A 21,719-nucleotide genomic window follows, 5' to 3' on the forward strand; every position below is an offset into this window, starting at 1 on the left:
ATCTATGTTAAATGTAAACCTAACCTTCTTAAGTCACGATTCACGACACCATTCTTCCATACGGGGATCCAAGGGTAAAACACTCACTGAAGGGTATTTTTATTTTTTATTTTTTTTTGCAAAATACGAACAGAAGTTGTCAGTAACTGTGGCAATGCAAGATGGCTGCCCACTGGCTTATAAAGCTGTTGTTTTAGAGAGGTTGACTCTCTTTGTAATCTCTTAAAATCTATTAGTACATAGCTTTTTTTTGTTATCATTACCTCTCATGAAAGTGAATATATGGTACAATATGTACTGTATAGTTGGACTATATACTTCCTCTATCGAAGGGGTGTTCTGAATAGAGCTTGAAGTATTTTAATGCATTATGATTCATGCAAGGGGAAAAAATTGTGTATGCTGAATTTCCCATATCAGATGTGATAGTAAACACTTTTAATGCCACTCCACATTATGATAAATGTGTTTTAACAGAATGAGTTATGAATAATGCATAATGAAGTATCTTTTTTTTCATGGCTTTATACCAATGTTAACTCTACAGTAGTTATGATAGTTTGCTATGTATTGCTGGTTGGTGAACACATTACTTTGTTTTATCATTCATTTACATTAATGCAACATTCATCATGTCACTGGATTACAAATTATTTGGTTCTCAGAGTAAATTAGCCATTTACATGTAGTCCATGTCTAAAGTGAGGGTTATTGGTAGCCTGTTAAAATCGGATGTTTTTTGTGGAGTCTGTCTCATTCAAATGATCTGCTGTTCAACATCCCCGCATTCTTGTACTTGAATTTAACCCATGTATTTGCATACCAGCAATTAAAATGTTAGTTTTCCATATAATGTCCCCTTAAAGGGACATACCATTATAGTTGTCCTCGCTATACAAGCCACTAATTGCACAGTCTTATGTAGCTCAAAATATTGTACAGTGAGTGTTGTTTTTTGTGAGTATAGTTTGCAGGAACGCTGTCTGATGTGATTAGTTCAATAAAGTCACTGTCAGGCTGGTCTGATGAACAGGTTGCAATCAGTAGTGAGCCCTAAAGTAGCGTCGAACATCCTGATAGACTCTGTCAATTGTTTGTAATCTCTTGTTTTTGTTTGTTGCTTTCTGTGGTTGTGTCAGTGTATAAACCCACTGATATACACCGGTGGGGTCTCCGATTATCAGCCTCCAGACTCTTGAGGATGGGGGAGGGGATGGGTATCTCTCGCATGTGGAGAGGTTTGCAAGGTAGATTAGCAAGAACAAACTCAGAATGTGAGCTGCTAGAGAGCTGGTGACAATGCCCTCGTGTTAAATGGCCTTCGGAGAGTATAGCTGCAACTGTCAAACAGATGACAACATGGACACAAAGAAGATGGCCTAGATTCACACATGGTCTCGGCCTCTTGCGCTCTTTTTTTTTCACCCTTTCTCGCTTCATCTTCGGCTCGCATGCTTTCGTGCACAATCTCCTGCTCTCATTGTTCTTCGTCACTGTACTGGAATGAACTTCGCTAGCAGTGGTAACATCCCTTTTATTTGCTGCTTTGGATGCTGATAGGGATTTTTTTTCTCCCGCTTTCTATCTTTTTTTATCCCTGTCTCTTAGCCTCCCAGATTAAATGTGCGTTGGTTGTGCCTGTGGACGAAACGGTTGCCAAGCAACCAGTTGATGAGAGCAGCCTTGAGGCCTGCAGTGATGTCAGCCTGAGTTGGAGGGACATGTTTGCACGTGTTAGCGAATGTGTGCGTGCGTGCGTGAGCAGGAGGATGGCAAGCCTAACCCACAGCAGAGTTCAGCATCATTTTATTCAGGTCACGTGCCACGCTGCTTTAGTAGACCACCATTACGTAACAAAGCACAGTGTGTGTGTGAGAAAGAGCGAGCTCTGGCTTCTATAAATAAATGCAGCATGTGCATGTTCACCAATGAGTGACCAAGGACCCTTTATGTGTGAAGCGGAGTGTGCTGGAAAGAAGCAAGGACTCGTAAGATGTGTAGGCGTGGTGCAAGCAAGGTCTCCCACCACCATATCAATATAGCTGTGCATCACTGAAGGCCAACACAAGATGTGTTAGAACTGTATCCGCTTTTTTTTTTTTATATGTTCAGATATTTTACACATTAGACTTAAAACAAAAAAATTGCACATTGGTGGGCAAATATGTCGTCATGCAGAACTCGACGATACTCAGTTGCTCACTATTTTTCTTTCATTTTCATCTGAATATCTTTTGTAAATATGACTTAACTACTGCCTTAGCTTGTAGTGTAGTAATAGATTTTCTTTCTCCATCTGACAGTATCTCACAAGAGAACACCGTTTATTTTTATGTTAATTTGTGATGACATCATTCACAAATGATTTATAAAAATGGACATAACAACCAATAAAAGTGGCAAACACCATAATGTGTCCCTCAGCACGAAATCGAACAGAAGCCAGACTTATGTGTTGAATATGCACGAGATGCACATTTATGCGACACGGCTGTACGTGCTCTTTCTTACCTTAAAGCAGGTCATCATGTGATCCAAACATCAGCGAATAATCCAAATATAGTTAATCGTCAATTTCAGCATCTCTTTCTTTAACAAGTCCATTTCCACTTTTAATTGAATGCTTTCATTTATGCACTTAAGCCAGTTATGTCGCAAGAGCGTTAGACGCTTGTTTACATGACAGCACATTCCTCCAGCGGAGAGTAGAGCGTTGAGTGTAAGAAAAAAAAGTTTTGAAATGCCTTTTGCGTAATCATGTAGTCTAATAATGTGATGTAAATAATGTAATGTTTTGATTGCTCAATGTCGTCATTAACTTACTAATGACACATCACGTACGTCATTAACAAATCCGCTGCATACTGCCACCACAATTTTCCACCACAATTTTCCACTTTATGCTCGTTTAAGTTGGATGAAATAAGTAAGTAAGAAGTAAATATTTGCTATGAAATATGAAACCTGAAGATAAAAAGATGATGGCAAATTGCGATTGTCCTTAAGCCATGCCCGGTCCCATAATGCAATGCATATTTGGAGTAACTTATAAATACTATACATTACTGATGTTTTCCTTGTGTATTACATTGAGAGAGAGAGAGAGAGAGAGAGACAGACAGAGAGAGAAAACAACAACAAACTGTGTTGAACCATCAAAATGTCATAATTTAATTTTCTTTGTGGGCAAATCTATTTGAGATGTAATAAAATAATAAATATCAATAAACTTTATTGTCACAGCATGGCAAATAATCTTTGATGCAAAACTTTTAAATCAAATTTCCCAATGCAGAATATGACCTCAGTAAAATAAACACACACACAAGTAGCAAGAATTAAACAAGCAAACTTTGGCAGATGATGCCTCAATAGATGAATTGTAAGCTTAATAGCATCTTCAAAGTTGTTTTCGGCTTGAGGCCAAAATACAAAATTTTGCCCGATTTACTCATATCAAATTTTCTTAGCTAACAGGTAACTGGCCAAGCCTAACGCGGCTTCGGCAGTCACTGAGGCAAAAACTCGGACTTGGGAGGAGTTCAGTAAAGCCATGGAATATGTCTTCGGGACAGCTTTTGGTCCACCGGACGGCTTTTGGTCCACCGGACGGCTTTTGGTCCACCGGACGGCTTTTGGTCCACCATCCGGCGTCTCAGGCAGAGAAAGCAGTGCACCATAAACACTGTATAGTGGAGATGGGAGTGCTGCTGACCTCAACTCGGGACGTCTTGAGTCGGTGGGGAGAATACTTCGAAGACCTCCTCAATTCCACCGACAAGCCTTCCTTTGAGGAAGCAGATTGGGCTTTCCAATCTCTGGGGTTGAAATTGCCAAGGTGGTTAAAAAGCTCCTCGGTGGTAAAGCCCAGGGGGTGGATGAGATCCATCCGGAGTTCCTAAAAGCTCTGGATGTTGTGGGGCTGGGTCTCTCAACTCGGCAGTGTCCTCAAGGGTGCGTGGGAGTTTGTCCAACCAGTCTACATGTGTTTTGTGGACTTGGAGAAGGCGTTCGACTGTGTCCCTTGGGAAGTCTTGTGGAGGTGCTTCGGTAGTATGGGGTACCGAACACCCTGATACAAGCTGTTTGGTCCCTGTATGATCGGTGTCAGAGTTTGGTCTGCATTGCCGACAGTAATTTGGATTTGCAGCATCTGCAGTGATGCGGGCTCAGTCCGTTGTGGTGAAGGAGCTGAGCCGAAGCTCTCGATTTACTGGTCGATCTACGTTCTTACCCTCACCTAAGGTCACGAGCTGTGGGTCGTGACTGAAAGAACAAGATCCCGGATACAAGCAGCCGAAATAAGTTTCTTCTGCAGTGTGTCCGGGCTCTACCTTTGAGATAGGGTGAGAAGCTCGGTCTTTCGGGAGGGACTCTGAGTAGTGCCGCCATTCCTTCACGTTGAAAGGATCCAGTTGAGGTGGCTCGCGCATATGGTTCGGATGCCTCTTGGACACCTCCCTGGAGGCATGTCCCACTGGCGGTGGAAGGCCCTGGGAAAGACCCAGAACACGCTGGAGAGACTATGTCTCTCAGATGGCCTGGGAATGCCTTGGAAGCTGGTTGAAGTGACTGGGGAAAGGGAAGTCTGGGCTGCTACCCCCACGACCCAACCCATGATCAGCGCCAGATAATGGATGGATGGATACTGGTTGCTATGGACCTTTAAAACCCCTGCCCGTTATTTTATTTTGATTAAATTCTTGTAATTTTTGCCAAAATCAGGCTTTTCCTTTGAAGTGTGATAACTTAGTCATTTATGAATATTTTTTTCACTTTCTACCGCTCAAAATGTTCACTGGCATCAGACCTATCTATACATATATAGTTTTTACTTTTATTTTTATTTTTTAATGCCCCCTATGGACAGTAATAGCAGTATTATGCTAATAGCAAGACTAACTATGCTGTATATATATATGTAAAATAAACGACAAATTTTAATATTTCATATGACATAGTTAAAGGCTCAAACAAGTCCATAAGTCATAACAATAGAATTTTTCTATGTATGCCCAGTTTTTACACCATGGCATTTTTCCGAATAGCACAAAGTACTTGTAATTTTGTCCCAAATCAGGCTTTTCCTTTGACGTGTGATAACTTAGTCATTTATGAATATTTGTTTCACTTTCAGCTACTCAAAATGTTCAGTGGCATCAGACCTATCTATACATATATAGTTTTTATTTTTATTTTTTAATGCCCCCAATGGATAATAATAGCAGTATTATGCTAATAGCAAGACTAACTATGCTGTATATATATATATATATATATATATATATATATATATATATATATAAAAGACTAATTTTGATATTTCATTTGACATAGTTAGAGGCTCAAACAAGTCCATAAGTCATAACAATAGATTTTTTTTATGCATGCCCAGTTTTTACACAATGGCATTTTCTGCATAAAATTCTTGTAATTTTGTCCCAAATCAGGCTTTTCCTTTGAAGTGTGATAACTTAGTCATTTATGAAAACTTTTTTTCACTTTCAACCGCTTTAAATGTTCAGTGGCATCAGACCTAGCTATACATATATAGTTTTTTATTAAATGCCCCAATGGACAATAATAGCAGTATTATGCTAACAGCAAAACTAACTATGCTGTATATATATATTATGGATAGATATAAATCAAAGTAAAATATTTCATATGACATAATTAGATCCTTGAATAAGTCAATAAGTCGTAACAAGATATTTTTTTCTTTAGAATAAGAAGGTCAAAGTCACAAAAACTGATTTTGATGACATAATTTATGAGTAACACTTTAGAACAAATATGCAGAATTCATGAACATGAAACACCAGTTACTGAAACGAAGAACTACTACTAACAAAACAGAACTACTTTTCTTTTCCATTTAACATTTCATGCAATGGGTCTTGATGTGTTTTTTGCAAATGTAAGTTCCACATTTTGCACAAAACATTTGAAGCCTGAAGTGGCTTTGTGCAAAGGCCACACACTTAGACGGGGGGTCCAGCACGCTGCTCTGTATGCTCCACCAAGCCTTCGGCAGAAGGCTTTGCTTCCCGTTTCAAAATTTCAGGCCAAATTAGAGCCTTGCCTCGTTCTTCAAGCCGCTTGAAGCTTTTCTTATGGTTCACTGTATGATGCCCTAGTTGGAAAACAAATCAAACGCAGTTTCAGGGCTGCTGATTCTGGCTACTGCGTAGAGGGTTGCCCCGGGGTTAGGAATGGGATGGGGGAAATAATGTGTGGCCACTTCGTGAGTAGGAGACCATAATAGTTTTTTATTTTTTGAGAGACACTCACTAATTTCTTTGCCCTGATCACCGTCATTTTCATCATTCTCTGCCTCCCCGTCGTGTTCATCTACGCCCGCCCCACCACCCAGCCCTCTCGCTCTCACCTCCGCGATCATCCACACCTCATCATGCTCATCTCCATATTCATCGTCATCATCCTCTTACTTCTCCGGCATTCAAAGTCCAAGAGTAGACTTTTCAACCTCTTCCGAGCTCTCCGAACTAGCGTCTGGATAAAATTCTTCTTCGGAATTACTACTTTCTAAAACGAGCCGAATCGCGTCCTCCAATACCATCTTTCTAGCAATTGCTACCAGTTGTGGTGAAAGAAATGCAAAATAGTGATCATCGCGAGAACAACGACCTCAAAAATGCCCAGAACCAATAAGAGTAAAGAAATTCCATTTTTTTTTTCTAAGGAGAGCTCAGTATTGTTCATTCGATTTGACATCATCATTGCTCTCCTTTTTTAAAAAACAAATAAAATAAACAAAAAAAAAATTATTTTATTTTTTTTAATTTTTTAAATATATATACATATACACACATATATATATATATATATATACATTTTTTTTGTATGTGGGTGAGTATGTGCGTGTGTGTGCGTGCGTGCGTGCGAGCGTGTGTGTATTCATCAGTTCACCTAAAGCCCATTAAAAAAAAATCCCATACTAATAATATAATATAATAATAAATTGCCAAATGCAGAAACATCAATGTAAGTTATCACGATGTAGTGGCTCTCGCTAACAGACAGAATTAAGTAACCAGAATTAGGTTAAAAAATTCTATATACGTAGACCATGTTTCTATAAATTTTGATATTTGGCTTTTATTTGAGGCAGATATTTTTTCCATTAAAATGTGATTTATGAGGAGGTTAGACCATTGGTCGATATTCAGAGTTTGTTTATTTTTCCAGTTAACAAGAATTGTTTTTTTAGCGATAGTAAGGGCTACAAGTGTAGATTGAAATTGTTTATGTGGTAAGTCAGTTGTTGTTAGGTCACCTAGCAAACACAAGTTTGGAGATAAAGGTATCCAACACCAATTTTTTTTGTAATGCTTACCGTTTTTATCACATTCATTTTGACCAATCTGCAGCGGTCTTTGCACAAGCAAATTCATTTATTAGCCTATGGCGCCACCTAGTGGATGTTGGGTGTTAACACTCTCAACACACAAATTTCTCTATTTCCATGTTTATGACTCGTCAAAGAAGCGATTGCATCAGTAATCACGGAAAATGCATTTTAACACATCAGGTTTACAGCAAAAACTGATTTATAATTGGAGTCAATGAGCCAAAATCGGGCATTATTACAAGAATTTCGAGTGAATCTCTCCCTCCTGTTTGCAATAATTATAAATTGCAGCATGGTGCCATTTTGAACTTCTACATTTTTTAACAATCCTGGTGAAATGTCAGGTCCCTAGTGTATTTTTTTCAAATGCTTTTTCTTTGATGAAACACAGAAAAACATAAAAAAGCCAGAAAATGGACAAATAACACTGACGGGTTAAAAGATGTATTTGCCCAAAAATTTTAACAAGTTTTTCTCAAAAAAAAAGTATTTCAAGCTGCCAACATTTAAATTGTTCTAACTTCATCAAATTATGAATTACCATCACGAAAGGGAATTAACTGTAGAATTAGAATACTGTATATGAACAGCTCGTGTTTTATTTTTGGAGACATAAGCCTGATTTTGATGCATCACATATTTAATTTTTACAGAGGACAACACTGAAGAAATGACACTTCACTTGACAATGTAAAGCAATCAGTGTACAGCTTGTATAACTTTATTGTCCCCTCAAAACTCAACTCAACACACAAGCATTAATGTTGAAACCTCTGGCAACAAAAGTGAGTACATTCCTAAGTGAAAATATCCAAAGTGTTGATACTTTGCAACATAACTTTGTTACATCACTTCAGGACATTATTCAACTTCACTTAATTGGTCTGAATTTTCTATTCACTACATGTAATGAATCTTTGTTCATTTATCTATACCAACGACCACAGCAACAGGCAGAATAAATAAATGCTCTGCTGGATTAGGTAGCATTTAACCGGTGCACACACTTTTTATTTGGTGGAGTGCCGCGATGTGTGTAAAATATGTGCCTTGACTCAATAAAGGTTGGATACACTGCTATACTGCAAATAAAAAGTCATGCAATGCTAGTTTGTAATTTGCAAAATGCCAGTAATCACTCAATGAAGGTCATTGTTCATTATTTGGCGTTACCAAGAGTGTTTTTGAGTTGAGTAATAGTTGACTCACCAGCTGACTTTGTCATGTGCATGGGCTCCAGACTTCACTCACCAACTGCAAAGGATTTTCATAAAAGTGAAATACAATACTTTCATATCATTTATATTAAGTTTAATATCACAGTTGAGCTGTTTCCTTTTGTGTGTGTTTTGTGCGTGTTTTTTTTAAAGTGTTATAATAGATTATTGGTGGTTCTCAGAAAACATGGTCCAGGAGTGTGGCATGTGAGCCCAAAAATGAATTTAAAAATGGTATATCCTTTAAATCAAACTGCAGTGTGCTTTGAATGAATATCTCATCCCTTTTTTGCAGATGGTTGTTGAATGGTGTGATCTAATATTGTTAGATGTTGAGTACCAAATTATTTTTAAATGAATTACTTTTACACTTGAACAGTTTCACTACTGTCATACAAAGATATTCAGTTAAATAACTAATCCAAATGACCAATTATACGTAGAAAATTACCTCTGAATAGTGAACAGAGGGAAACAATGAGTGTCATGTTCGGTCATTGCCTTGAAGGATCACGTGGAACCCACAAATTATTAGCTGTGCATTTCACAAAATGCCTGCAATTTGAACTGTGCGTCTTTCAAATCCGGCTCACTTGTGCCTAAGAATTTATTTTTATTTTTTTAATGTGTGCGCAACTAAAAGATGTATTAAAAAATGTATCCATTGATTTTATTGGACACCAAGCTTGATGCGTAAACTACTCGGTCATTGCTGAATAAACAAAAAGTAATACTTTATTTAGCATGCTAACATCGTATTTTGAAGTGAAAACATTTAGCTTCCAGTTCTAGCTGAAGCAAAAGATTAAGTACAGTCATAAATTGTCAGAGGACTCAGAAATCAGTTTTCTGCATTCAGCAGCTTTGAGGTTTGCTTTATTTCTATATTACATATGCAATATTGTTAACAGTCAAATATAGTGATTGATTCAAAAGGGAAAAGTTTTTTTGTTTTTTGTTTTGCAGAAGTCCAATGCAACTAGTCCATGGGAAAAAATAAAGGAAGCATGGGAAGTGAAAGTTGATGTATAGCAGAAGGCAGACAGATGGCAGAGACTTGTCAGTTCATTGATGCATCATGTTTTTCTCTGCCTCCTATCTTATGCACGTTTGTGCGTGTTTGCATTTGTGCGTGTGTGTGTGTGTACGTGCACACACGTGCATCTTCATACATGATGTTTATCACATGTCTAATGTTGTCTTAAATGTGCTCTGTTTCCATTCCATCCACCCTCCATGTTTTCCTGTAGAGACGCTGGTGTTGAAAAGTGCCCATTAACAACATTTAGTAAGTGGCCATGCACTTCAAATGGCCCGCTTCCATTTTGGCAGAATTACCCTTTAGCCCCCTTCACGTACCCTAAGGCTCTTCCATATGTTCAAAGCAGGGAAGTGCCATATCTAGGGTAGATGTAGAATGCTGCTGGTACCAAAAAAAAGTCATTTTGACCATATGAAGATCAGATTTAGCTTGTTTTCTGCCCTCAGCAGACACAAATAGCCCAAAATAGCAGGTGCTAAATTGCATTCTAATTTTAACCATTTGAGCACTTAATTAAGTTGTGTATTTGAAAGAGCATTTAGTGCTTTAGGTTGCACTGAAGTTTGAAGTGGTGAAATTGGACGTGTTAGTGGAAGACAACCAAGTATTCAGCATTATTGAGTTACATTGAAGAAATCTAACGCCATGAAAATTTTGATGACTGTGTGCCCATCCTTTTCAACCTTTCACATTTAAAAGTTGAAACAGCACACCTGGAAAACTACGACGGCGTATTAGGGCCACGTATAAATAATTTCTTTATAGGGTGGGAGTAATATTCCGTGAAAAAAAAACTCGCAAATTTGCCACTTTATTAAAAAAAGAAAACTCAGAAACGTACGAGAAATACACATACGTGTACACAGCAAAAATTGGAGTGTTAAAATTGCAGTTGAATTTGTGAGAATTCATTTTAACTCCCATAGTGTAATTTTAATGTTTTCAGAATTCAAGTGTGTGTAGTGATTAGAGAAGGTGTTATTTCACAGTTGATTGCCTAGATTTAAATCACCTCCACAGAGTGCTCCGCCTTTCACCTGCTCGTCTCCAGTTTGAGAGAGACAAGTCAGCACCATTTTCCTCGTCCCCCTTTCTTCCTTATCACTGGGAAATACTGACATTATTTAAAGGCAAAAGGAGTTTGGGGCCTTTAATCCATTTTCAGCCGGACTGTAGTCAACATTACCATAGCCTACTTCAAATGCTCTCCGCAAAAGAGATGTTAAGGTTAATGTTGAAAACCGTCATTACATCGGCCGTCATTGACACATAACTACATTTCGGCGAGTGTGCGTCTTATTTTCAACAAGTACTTTATGAGGCGAACGAAGCCAAGAAGAAAAAAAATCTGTCTTAATTTTTTTTTATCCACATTTTCGGCGAGTACTTTATGCCTCAATAAAATATGTCAGTGTATCTTTTTTTAGGGTTTGCTATTTAAAAAAATAAATAAATAAAAGTGCCGGGCCGAAATTACAGGTTACATTTATTTATAACACCCAAAACACTATGTGGCTGGAAAGTCTAGTGGTTAAGGGTGGTACCGGAGTGCACCGGTATGATCCTTAACTTTGACTCTGGAAAGTGTGGAGCTATATAAACTCTGAACAAGTGTTGAAATCAACTCTGTGAGACTCAATTAATCACTGGGCTTGCCCTGACGAAGGCCTATCAAGGCCGAAACGCATTGGCAATTTTTAATCAACTGGCCATGTGGCAATAAAGTTTTTACACAATCATTGTACAAACGTCACTCTAATTAACAGGTAATGGCTCAAGCTCACTTGTGTCCAAATGAAGACAAGCGCTATAGAAAAGGATTTGATGGAAAGTATTCACTGAAAAATATGCTCATTAGTTTTGTGGTTGTAATTTGCACTGGTGTAGAGTCACACGGCAAGCTGCTGCTAATATTTTGTTTACCTCATTTAACTGCATGAAATCATTAAAATGTTAAGCACAACTGTATGATACAATAGTTTGACCCCATTGCAAACTATCCATCCATTTTCGCTACCATTTGTCCTGTTGGGGGATGGGGGTCTTTCCCCGCTCCCTGAAGTGGTTGCTAGGCATTCAGAAGCCACAAACACTTCTATCGTAGGGTGATCATATTTTCATTTCCAAAAAAGTACTTAAATGATACTAAAAGTTTACTCCAAAAACATGCCATACATTAAAACTATTTTAACGTATGCCTCCTTTGTAAGTGTAGAAAATAAAACAAATTAATAAATTATGACAACATTCTAAATCTCAACCTTTTTTACCCCAATATCTACTTTTCAAGCAGCCAACACGCAATCTTTTTTTTCCAAGAAGGCGGCGCCGAAGCTGCGGGCGCTGCGGGAATGCTACCATGTATCCAGAGTATCGATACCATGACAAAGTGATAGCGTTAGTATTGATACTTTACAAAATATCGATACTTTTGACAACCTAAATGAAATAGAAAAACAGATCACTGGGGAAAAATAACAAATGATCTGTATTTCCTGTCTAGCACAGCCAATCACAGCGATTGTTACAAACAATAATTTGCATAAAAATCTAAATGACAGAAAAATCTCTTAATACTTAACCATTTGAATCAAAATCAACGCTTTTTACTTTAAAGTACCACTGATTGTCACACCCACGTAAGTGGGGCAAAATTTGTTCTGTGCATTTGACCCACCCCCTGAGGGAGCGGTAAGCAGAAGGGATTCATTTTGTGATCTAACCCCCCAATTCCAACTCTTAATGCTGAGTGTCAAGCAGGGAGGAATTTTTATAGTCTTTGGTATAAGCCGACCGGGGATTGAACCCGCAACCTTCCAGTCTCAGGGAAGACACTCTACCACAAGGCCAGGTTAAGTTTGTTCCTGCCTGCACCATGAGTTTTTTGAGCAAGATTGTGTCCATTTTATGCATTTCACTTGATGGAACCATGACTGGACTGCACAAGAAATAATGACCTGCCAGCCATGTTCCTCAATCATCATGATGTGAAAGATAATGACTTTGAGGGTATGGTCAAAGTAACCGGTATTCAAATCACACTTCCTGTGCTGTATAATGTGATACAAAGCAGGCTTTGATCATTTGCAGCATGTTTATTCATAACAGTATACAGCATCATAGCGATGCTTATTTCCAACTCTGCATGGCAGATAGAAGTGGACATGTTCGTCATTGAGGAATTACATTGATGAACGAAAACCTGCTTCTGTCAATGCTTAGTTTGTAAATTTTTTTGAAGTTTCTCGTCAATATTCAATCATCAACAAAATTGACAAATTGATGATTAGCAGAGGTGGGCATTCCATCAACATTGATGGAATGCCCACCTCTGCTAATTGGTTGCTTGAAAAACAATGAAAACCGGACATTTTTATGAATTTATAAACACCCGGACAATTTGTAAAAAGTGTACATGTGGGGGAAAAGAGGCAGTAATGAACATAGTTAAATTAGTATTGTTATTGTCTTGTAAAGCAAATCTACAGAAAGCCAGTGCGAAGGCTTTACCTTGCTTGAGTTAAGTCCTTGTAGTTGCCATCCTGTCCTTAACTGATTTAGGCACAACAGATAATTTGAACACACTGCCATCTACTGCTATTTTAGTGGCATTGCATTTATGTGGTGAGTGCATAAACATGTTCTTGATCATCATCCTCATGATCTACTGTATGTAGTTTGTATGTTTACAAATGTATTCTGTTTTACATTATTAAGAACAGCTTGTTTTATTTTCGTTTTTATCAGCTACCATTTTCTTACATATTTTCTTTCAGATGGGATGTATTCTTTGAAATCTCGATTTACTGTCAAAAGTGAAACAAATAAGAAAGATTCAAACATTTTCTGTAAATTGTGAATGGAGTTGAATATACTTTACTGATCGCAGGTGACTAATAAACTTCGCACGTTTGACCTTTTTATTAGAAAATATCAATTAAAAAGTTGGAGAGCGCAGTAGTTTTAAGACAGTTGAGTGTACAGTTAAGAGATGAATGTATTGAATTGGTTAGTCTGTGGTCATCAGGCTGATGAAGTTGACTTGATTCGTATGATTTCGACCTCTATAGTAACCTTTCACCTCATCTGCGCTCCCCCAGGCCACCCTCGGATGACTCAGGAAATCGTAACAACGCCGCCGCCGCCCTCACCTCCACGCCTCCGAGCAGCCTCCCATCTCAGACGCACCCCTGCAGCCCTCCAGACTCCGCCTCTTCCCTCACCCCCTGCTCCTCGCTCCCGCCCTCGGTGTCGCCCACCCTCACGGATGTCTTCGGCCTGCCCACCCCTCCCATGGGTAGCGGCGGCGGCTACAGTCTGAGCTCGTCGTGCGGCGGCAGCTCTCGTTCGCCGTCGCCGCTGACCCTCATGCAGGCGGCCTCGGGCAAGCCCTTTGCCTCCAAGCCCGTGGAGCTGTGGAGCAAGTACGACGTGGCTGACTGGCTGGAGAGCCTCCACCTGGGAGAGCACAGAGACGCTTTCCTGGATAATGAAATTGAGGGCGCCCACCTGCCCTCCTTGCAAAAAGAGGACCTGATAGACCTTGGCGTCACCAGGGTGGGCCACCGCATGAACATCGAGAGAGCCCTCAAGCTGCTGCAGGACAGATAAGCCCCGAGGACAGCGCAAGAGACGGAGGTCCCGCTCACAGGACACTAATGGAAGCTCTTGCCTTTTTTTGTCCTCTCTCATCCTCACCTGAGCACTCCAGTCCAATCAGCCTCTGGAGAGGACGGACGGCGCTGGGTAATCAAGGAGGGGAGGCGAGCGAGAAAGAGAGCGAGAGAGAGAGAGAGAGGCCAGGATAAGCAACTGCCCGTGGAACAATAGCTCCTCAAACTGGGCAAGTCCAACTGCAGCTTTTGGAATACTAAAGACCTTTTCCATGTGGCCCACATGAAAACCAGCAGAGCTGGTCTTTGTTTTTCTCTCCTTTTTGATCCTTTTCTATCTTTGCTAGAGAATAATATGAGAATATTTCTTCACTTGAGTCCTACCGGAGTTATATTTCTGGGTGTATCTAAGGTTGTAAAGAAACACTTTTCACCTGTTTTTGTGAAAAGCAGAACAATTAGCTCACGTTTGAATTTGTATCTGGTGGCCACAAGAAGCACACATACGCTCACTCACTGCGCACAAATCCTTGAGTAAGACGACACCGTCTTCACAGACGTGTACACGTAAAGCATTAATACTAGGGGTGGGAATCTTTGACTGCTTCACGATTCGATTCAATTCCAATTTTTGGGTCTACGATTTGATTCAGAATCGATTTTCCATTCACAATGATTTGATTGACAATGATTTCTGCTTCAGTTTATAGATGTTCAAAGAATTGTCACGATCTACTTCAGTCTGACTCGCTAACGCTAATTAGCACGCTACTCGTGGCACTTCTATCACTCAAAAGAGCGGCTATTCATACAAAATGATTCAAGAGTGTTTACAAAGAAGCTTCATTTGCTCCTAAAAAATTATTTAAAAAATATATATTTTAAATATTGCCATGGTCCCAAAAACTTATTTATATGTTTTTTTTATGCTAGAGCAGACATGGGCAAACCCCGGCCCGCGAGCCAAATACGGCCCGTTATGCGTTTCAATCCGGCCCGCCGAACTTATCCAATAAGGCTAGAAAAAAATTCAATTTTTTTTTTTTGGTTTTTCCAGCTCAGTGAGAGAGTGGTTAGAGTGTCCGCCCTGAGACTGGGAGGTCGTGGGTTCAATTCCCACCGTGTGCTATGCGTCCCCCACGGAGATGGAAAAGTGGTCAGAGACGGATTGGATGTACGCGCTTTGTCCTCAGTGCGTGACAGGCAGCAGCGGCTATCATGCAGCCGCATGTGTCACACGTACTGTGGGCCCGGGTTAAAAATGGGTGGGCCAATGGAAAAAAATTCTTTAACTTTACGCCTTGAATTGAAATCTATTAATAATAGATGCAGTCACCAGGTTTGACAGATCACAGTGTATTATAATCTATTTACATTTCTCCTCCCACTTTGCCAAATAGTGTGTAAATGCCGCATCTTGCATATTCATTGAGGCAAACGTACTACCTGGATTAGGGCTATTTTATAATCATCATAATAATAATAATAATACATTTCATTTAAAAACAGCACCTTTCAGAACACCCAAGGTCACTTTACAAAGCATAAAAACACAGCAAAAGTTGAGCTAAAACAATAAAAATGAAGCTATTGGAAAAGCTGTTTTAAATATGTGGATTTTGCACATTTGAAAAACGCAGTCCTAAGTGCACACTATAAGTAAATTGGGTTGTACATTTATCTGTGTGTTTTTACTGTGCTATGAGGTCCAAATGCTCCTGGTCCGGCCCATCTGTCAAAATTTCAAACCCATTGTGGCCCGCAAGTCAAAAAGTTTGCCCACCCCTGTGCTAGAGCATACAGAAGTCTTTGATACAGCCTATGACCTGAAGAGGTCGCAATAAGCAATGGTAGTTATTACAGAGTACAGGGCCATGTACAGGGCCATGTTGCAAAAAAGTTGATTTCCCCAGATTTGTGAATAATATAATAATTTAGTTATATTCTAATGCTAATTGCTGCAAAACGGAAACAGATACAAATCGACCTTTTTTTCCTGATAAAAGAAGAGACAAATCTTTCTTTTGGTAGGTTCCATGTTTTTATAGCAATAGAACACAATATTCTGTGGGCCTTGAAAAATCTGTCAAAATCCAGTAAAACAGCCAGAAGCAAAGGGGGTTGCTTTAGTAAAAATGGCTGGGAGTGAATGAGTTAACACTACTACGAAGCCACTGACATATGTTCTTCCTACGCTGCAAAAAAACAACTTGTATTGGCATAACTTGATCGTGACTTTTCCCTTCTACTTTCTAATGTGGCTACAACTGTGTATCAGAGCGCGCGTAACCACACTGCCCCTAAGAGGCCAAATCGGTTACAACATGAACAGCGCTCCCACTAAGGGCACACACAAACAAGGGCAAGACAGTATAAAATAATATAAATAAAATCTATTTTGGGGAGGCACGGTGGATGACTGGTTAGCACATCCGCCTCCAAAGGATGTGAGATCGAGTCCGGGCTTCGGCCTTTCTGGGTGGAGTTTGCATGTTCTCCCCATGCTTGCGTGGGTTTCCTCCAGGTACTCCGGTTTCCTCCCACATTCCAAAGACATGCATGGCAGTTTAATTGAACACTCCAAATTGTCCATAGGTGTGATTGTGTGTGTGGATGGTTGTTTATCTCTGTGTGCCCTGCGATTGGCTGGCAACATATTCAGGGAGTACCCCGCCTACCACCCGAAGCCAGCTGGGATAGGCTCCAGCGCCCCCCGCCACCCTTTTGCGGGCAAGCGGTTAGGAAAATGGATGGATGGAAAATCTATGTTGGGACATTTAAAATCTAATCTGAATCGTACTAAATGAGAATCGCAATTCTTATGAGAGTTGATTTTTTTGGCACACCCTTGAGCCAAAGGCTCCTGCAAAGTGGCACCAAGCTAGCCGGCCTCCGACACCCTTCGTGATGCCATCCAGTGCTTCAAGAATGTTCACCCGGTAAAGTCAAATCAGATTGTCAAATTGTCAATCAAAAGGGCACCTTGTCATCGCTTGGTGTGTGCGTGTGTGCGTGCGTGCGTGCATGGTTCATAGACGTTACAGACCTTCCTTATAGAGAAGTCAGTGCTTCAAATCAAGTAATTCTTTCCACTGAGCTGCACTGTGAATCTCTGCAGTGCTGACCGCCCTGACTCAAAGTTGAGTTTATTAGAGTAGACACCTTCAGGGAACAGTTTGATTGATGAGCTCAAATTTGTGGGTCCAGAAGTATGTAAACATTAATAGTTTTCATGATTTTGCGATTGAGAATTGAATCAATCAAAATGTTTTTGAAGTGTAGACTTTCATCTTTACTAGATACTATTTTGGAATTAACAGTACTATGTAATAGAAGGAAATGTTTTACATAACATAAACCCGTAAAACTGTTCAAATCACGCATTCACAAAAATTCTAGATGATTTTTCTAGGTTAGTTATGAGTACTTGAGGTGGAACACGTAATTGACATGAATTGACTGTCAAATTGATATATTTTTAAAATTAAATACTGAATTTCAGTTTAAGAGCAAATATTCTCAGATTTCTGTAGTCGGAGGACAGTTACCTTTGTTTTGAACCAAAATAAATCAATTGCTTTTTTACTTACTACTACTCGAAAACAAAGATCAACATTTTTGCCTATTTTCCTCACCTTACAAACCAAACCGGTAAAATGTTTGTGCACTGTCACTTTGAAATAATGACCTGTTTTGGAAAAACAGATGGCAATTAGGTTTGTTTTCCCTTTTATCTGATTTATGACTAATTGGAAAAATAAGTGACAAATTAAACAATTAGTCCTAAATTGACTACAAAAACATTACGGAGCGTCTTACTGAATTGACTACAAAAACATTGCGGATCTTTTTAAGTAGGCATATTGATAATCCAAATAATTGCATTAACTTGGTTTATTTTGTGCTGATGACACAGCATCAGGAGCAACTGTTAAGAGTTGAGTATCTTACTTGGTCAACAAGGGCTGAGGACTGAATTCACAACCTTTGGGTTGAGACCACTCTTACCACATGAGCCATGGCGCACTAAGTAGGCTGGTGGTGTCAAATGAAGACACGTGCATATTACAGTGTAGTGGCGTGTATAATGCGGTATACAATGCAATATGTGCACATCATCACACGAACAATGCCATCAGTCCATCAGTGTGGACATCTTCTATAACAATAATAATAATGATTCAATTATACACAGAGTAAAAGCAGCTTTGTGTTAACTGGAATGGGAGTGTGTGTGTTGTTTCATAAGCGCAGATAGAAGAATATTTTGTTCATCTGAATTCAGAATTGAATCTTCTTTAGTCCTTTTCTATTTTAGTTTAACTAATGACTTAACAAAACCAATATTCTTGCAGTATGACTGAAAATGTTTTTTTTTTTCATATTTATACAAAAGCTCTATTTAGATGAAACATCAATCGAGATGGTCGTATAAATACATGACAAGCCTCAAAATGGCATACCTGAATATCCACTGCAAATGATGCTGCAATAAATTACATTTAATTGACGTGGAGCAAAAAAGCCAAATAGTAGGAAGCACATTCTTAGCAGAGGTTTGTCTTTAGCGATTATAAGTAATATCAATATTTCTCTCCAAGGCATGCTCATGGCTTGAGACTTGCCTGGAGTGCTCAACTTTCACAAAAAAGTGCCCCTAGTCGGCATCAGGGTTTTATGCTGAACGAGTGTTAACGCACACATATACACACTCACTCCCCTAACCACTGCAAGAAACAAGATGACACTGATGTTTTCATCTGCTTGGATTAGATGAAAGGATATAAAGTATTTAACGGATAATTTTCTATTATGATGTAACTGCCACAGTTACTGTCCAGTAGTGTATATAAGAGTGTTTGAACCAGAGTAATGGAGTGCATGTGGAGAAATATTAAAAGGCTTTGAGCAGAAACAACCTTAGGAAGGTTCCTGTCTGACCTGACGGCCAAAGCTGCGCCCCATCATCCCAGTGAGGATGCCTTAAGTAAGGTCACGGGTCCCCCTTTGGTTCCGTTCCCGCAGCTCTGTTTGCTACTAAGCCAATTTTTTGGGAGTGTACTTCCTGTGTGATCTTGATACATGGGGGAACCCAGTGTCTGCAAAGAGATATTCAGAAAGCGAACTTTGGTTTCATCTGGCTGGGCTGGAGGAGTTGCATGAAACCGACAAACGTTGTGTGTTCTGTGAACATGAGCGGCAGAGAGGCTGGCACGGGACAATGCTGCTACAAAGCTGCCACTTATTTTCAAACAGTGTCGTGTCAGCAGGGGTCGAAAAGCACAGTATTTTTAAACATTTGTATAGAGTTCTATGACATTTTATAGAGATTATCTTCAAAAATATGCTAGGCACTGGTGTGTGCCAAATACAGAAATATGAACTAGATACAACCGTGGATATTATCATTAGACTTATGGGTTTTGTAAGAAGCAATATTTATTCTGAATGAATCTCCTTTGTTGTGTTTTATTTTCCCATTTGAAAGTGACATATCACGTTATGCTAACTTTTCTGTATTTAATGAACTGTTGCCTATAGATGCAGTCTACTACTGCGGTAGATTTCAGATCTGTTGGCCAATCAAGTGACCACAAAAACCAGGTATCTTCTGACCGCCACTTGCCTATCTGTCATTCTCTTAAAACAAAAACAAAAAAAAAACCCTGACTCAAGAGTGCAACTTGTGTATTGAAAAAAAAAAAAAAAAGAAAGAAAAAAAAACACATATACAAAATGTGTACGTTTTTAATATATGTTTGCAGGCCACCTTATAGAAAATAAAAGTACACTTATTAAAAATAGTTGTGGCTGTTGTTTACTCTCAGTGGGTCAACAGGTCACTATAAGCTGTGTGAAAATGTGGTGGAGTTGAGTAGATGTAGAAAGTAAGAACGTTCACCAGCCATGTTGAGGACAAACGTGGCTCACAAAACCCACTCCAGCTCCCGCTCCCCCTCTTTTAACGCCGCTCCCACTTATTCTCATTGTTCAACATTTGGCCAACCCTTTCTGTCTTTTTCTTAACTTATTTTGCTTTCATTATTATATTTTATTCTTTGATTAAGTCTTTATAGAGACTAAGCTGTTTTCAGTAATTAGTGAAAAGACTTGTGTTTGTTTTTCTATGTTGCTGTAATTTTGTGCTTCGAAAGTCATCATAGAATCAACTAATTGCTGAAATGAATAGAGAGAATATTCCTGTAAGTGCACTTCATTCCCTCCCGCCCCCTCAAATCCTCAAGAATTCTTGTATGGCAACCAAAAGTCACTGTAAGAAATAAATATAACATTGCACTAGTGCTGTTGTCCTCTCACTGCTTGCTTGTGTGATGTCATCATATGTTACGCTGGGAGCACCACAGATTGAGAGAAATGAGGTGATATAAATGTGCACCTGATCACTGCATCTATCTAAAGATGGAGTTGGTCTATCTTGGAAGCTCAAAAAGATTAAAAGGGGAAATTAACCTTAAACATTTCTTGACAATAAAATGTTATATGTGACCTCACTAGTCTAAACATGACATTCTGATTCATATTCCATTTGTGGAATATAAGTTATGAAGCAAAATGCAGCCGTTTTTATCCATCTCGGGGCAGCCATTTTGCTACTTGCTGTCAACTGAAGATGACATCAGAGTTGCTCAGGGCTCAGGCAACGACCAATCACAGCTCACCTGTTTTCTGAAGTTGAGCTGTGAGACCTGAGCAACATTGTTGTCATCTTAAGTCAACAGCAAGTGGCAAAATGGCCGCCCCCAGAGATAGATAACACAATATCAACCAGACTAGTGGTGCAGTTTATAACATATTATTGTCAAAAAAATATATAATTGGGATTGACTTCCCCATTAAACTCTGCTGGGAAGGCTTCCATAAAACATTCCATACAATATTCTAGATTAGATTGCGAGAGTTCTCTGTAACTCATCCAAAAGCAGAGGTTTGACCTGCTGGTTTCTGTGATGTTCTTTCACCATTAAAAATGAAATAAATATGTTCTGGACATTTTTGACTTGTGCACATGGCAATGAAACTCCATAATTTATTCTATTCTAACAGAAAAGTGTCTTCACCAAAACTATTCCTCAAGAATGCATACAATTTTTGAAAAAGGTCCTGGGAGGGGAAGGATGAAAACGCAGGAGAACAAAAGCATGTGGTTCAAACACACCAAAAGCGTTTAGCTGTACACCTGCATCCAACTGATATTGTGGTTCTTTAGAGATCAACTCAGAATTAGATCTTGTTTCAGTGAGTTCATGCCGATACCACAACTACATAGTATTCCAACCAAAAACAATGACATCATTTTTAAATTTCCGTAAAATTAATGGCAATTTTCAGATTTCTCAGTCCAGTACTAGTACTTTCGCAAGTACTGACTCCTTTAAATAAGGTTGGTATCGGCACCGGCCCATCCATAGGTTTAAATATAGATTTAGTATTGTTTGTCCACCATGTAGAAG

The 21,719-nt window shown here is 39.2% G+C and overlaps 1 protein-coding gene across 6 annotated transcripts in view; it reads left to right on the forward strand.

Annotated features, from left to right (window-relative positions):
- LOC144050774 (SH3 and multiple ankyrin repeat domains protein 2-like) overlaps window positions 1–20,549 on the forward strand; it is a 280,805-nt gene extending 260,256 nt beyond the window's left edge. For 5 of the 6 annotated variants that reach the window (XM_077564353.1, XM_077564354.1, XM_077564355.1 and 2 more), the window contains one exon: window positions 13,735–20,549. In XM_077564353.1, coding sequence (XP_077420479.1) covers window positions 13,735–14,245 — 511 coding nt within the window. In that variant the 3' untranslated portion in view covers window positions 14,246–20,549. The remainder of the gene's footprint in view (window positions 1–13,734) is intronic. The other variant, XM_077564357.1, reaches the window with a different exon arrangement.
- Window positions 20,550–21,719: the final 1,170 nt, after the last annotated feature.

The sequence above is a fragment of the Vanacampus margaritifer genome, chromosome 4, assembly GCF_051991255.1.
Source record: "Vanacampus margaritifer isolate UIUO_Vmar chromosome 4, RoL_Vmar_1.0, whole genome shotgun sequence".
Classification (NCBI taxonomy): Eukaryota; Metazoa; Chordata; class Actinopteri; order Syngnathiformes; family Syngnathidae; genus Vanacampus; species Vanacampus margaritifer.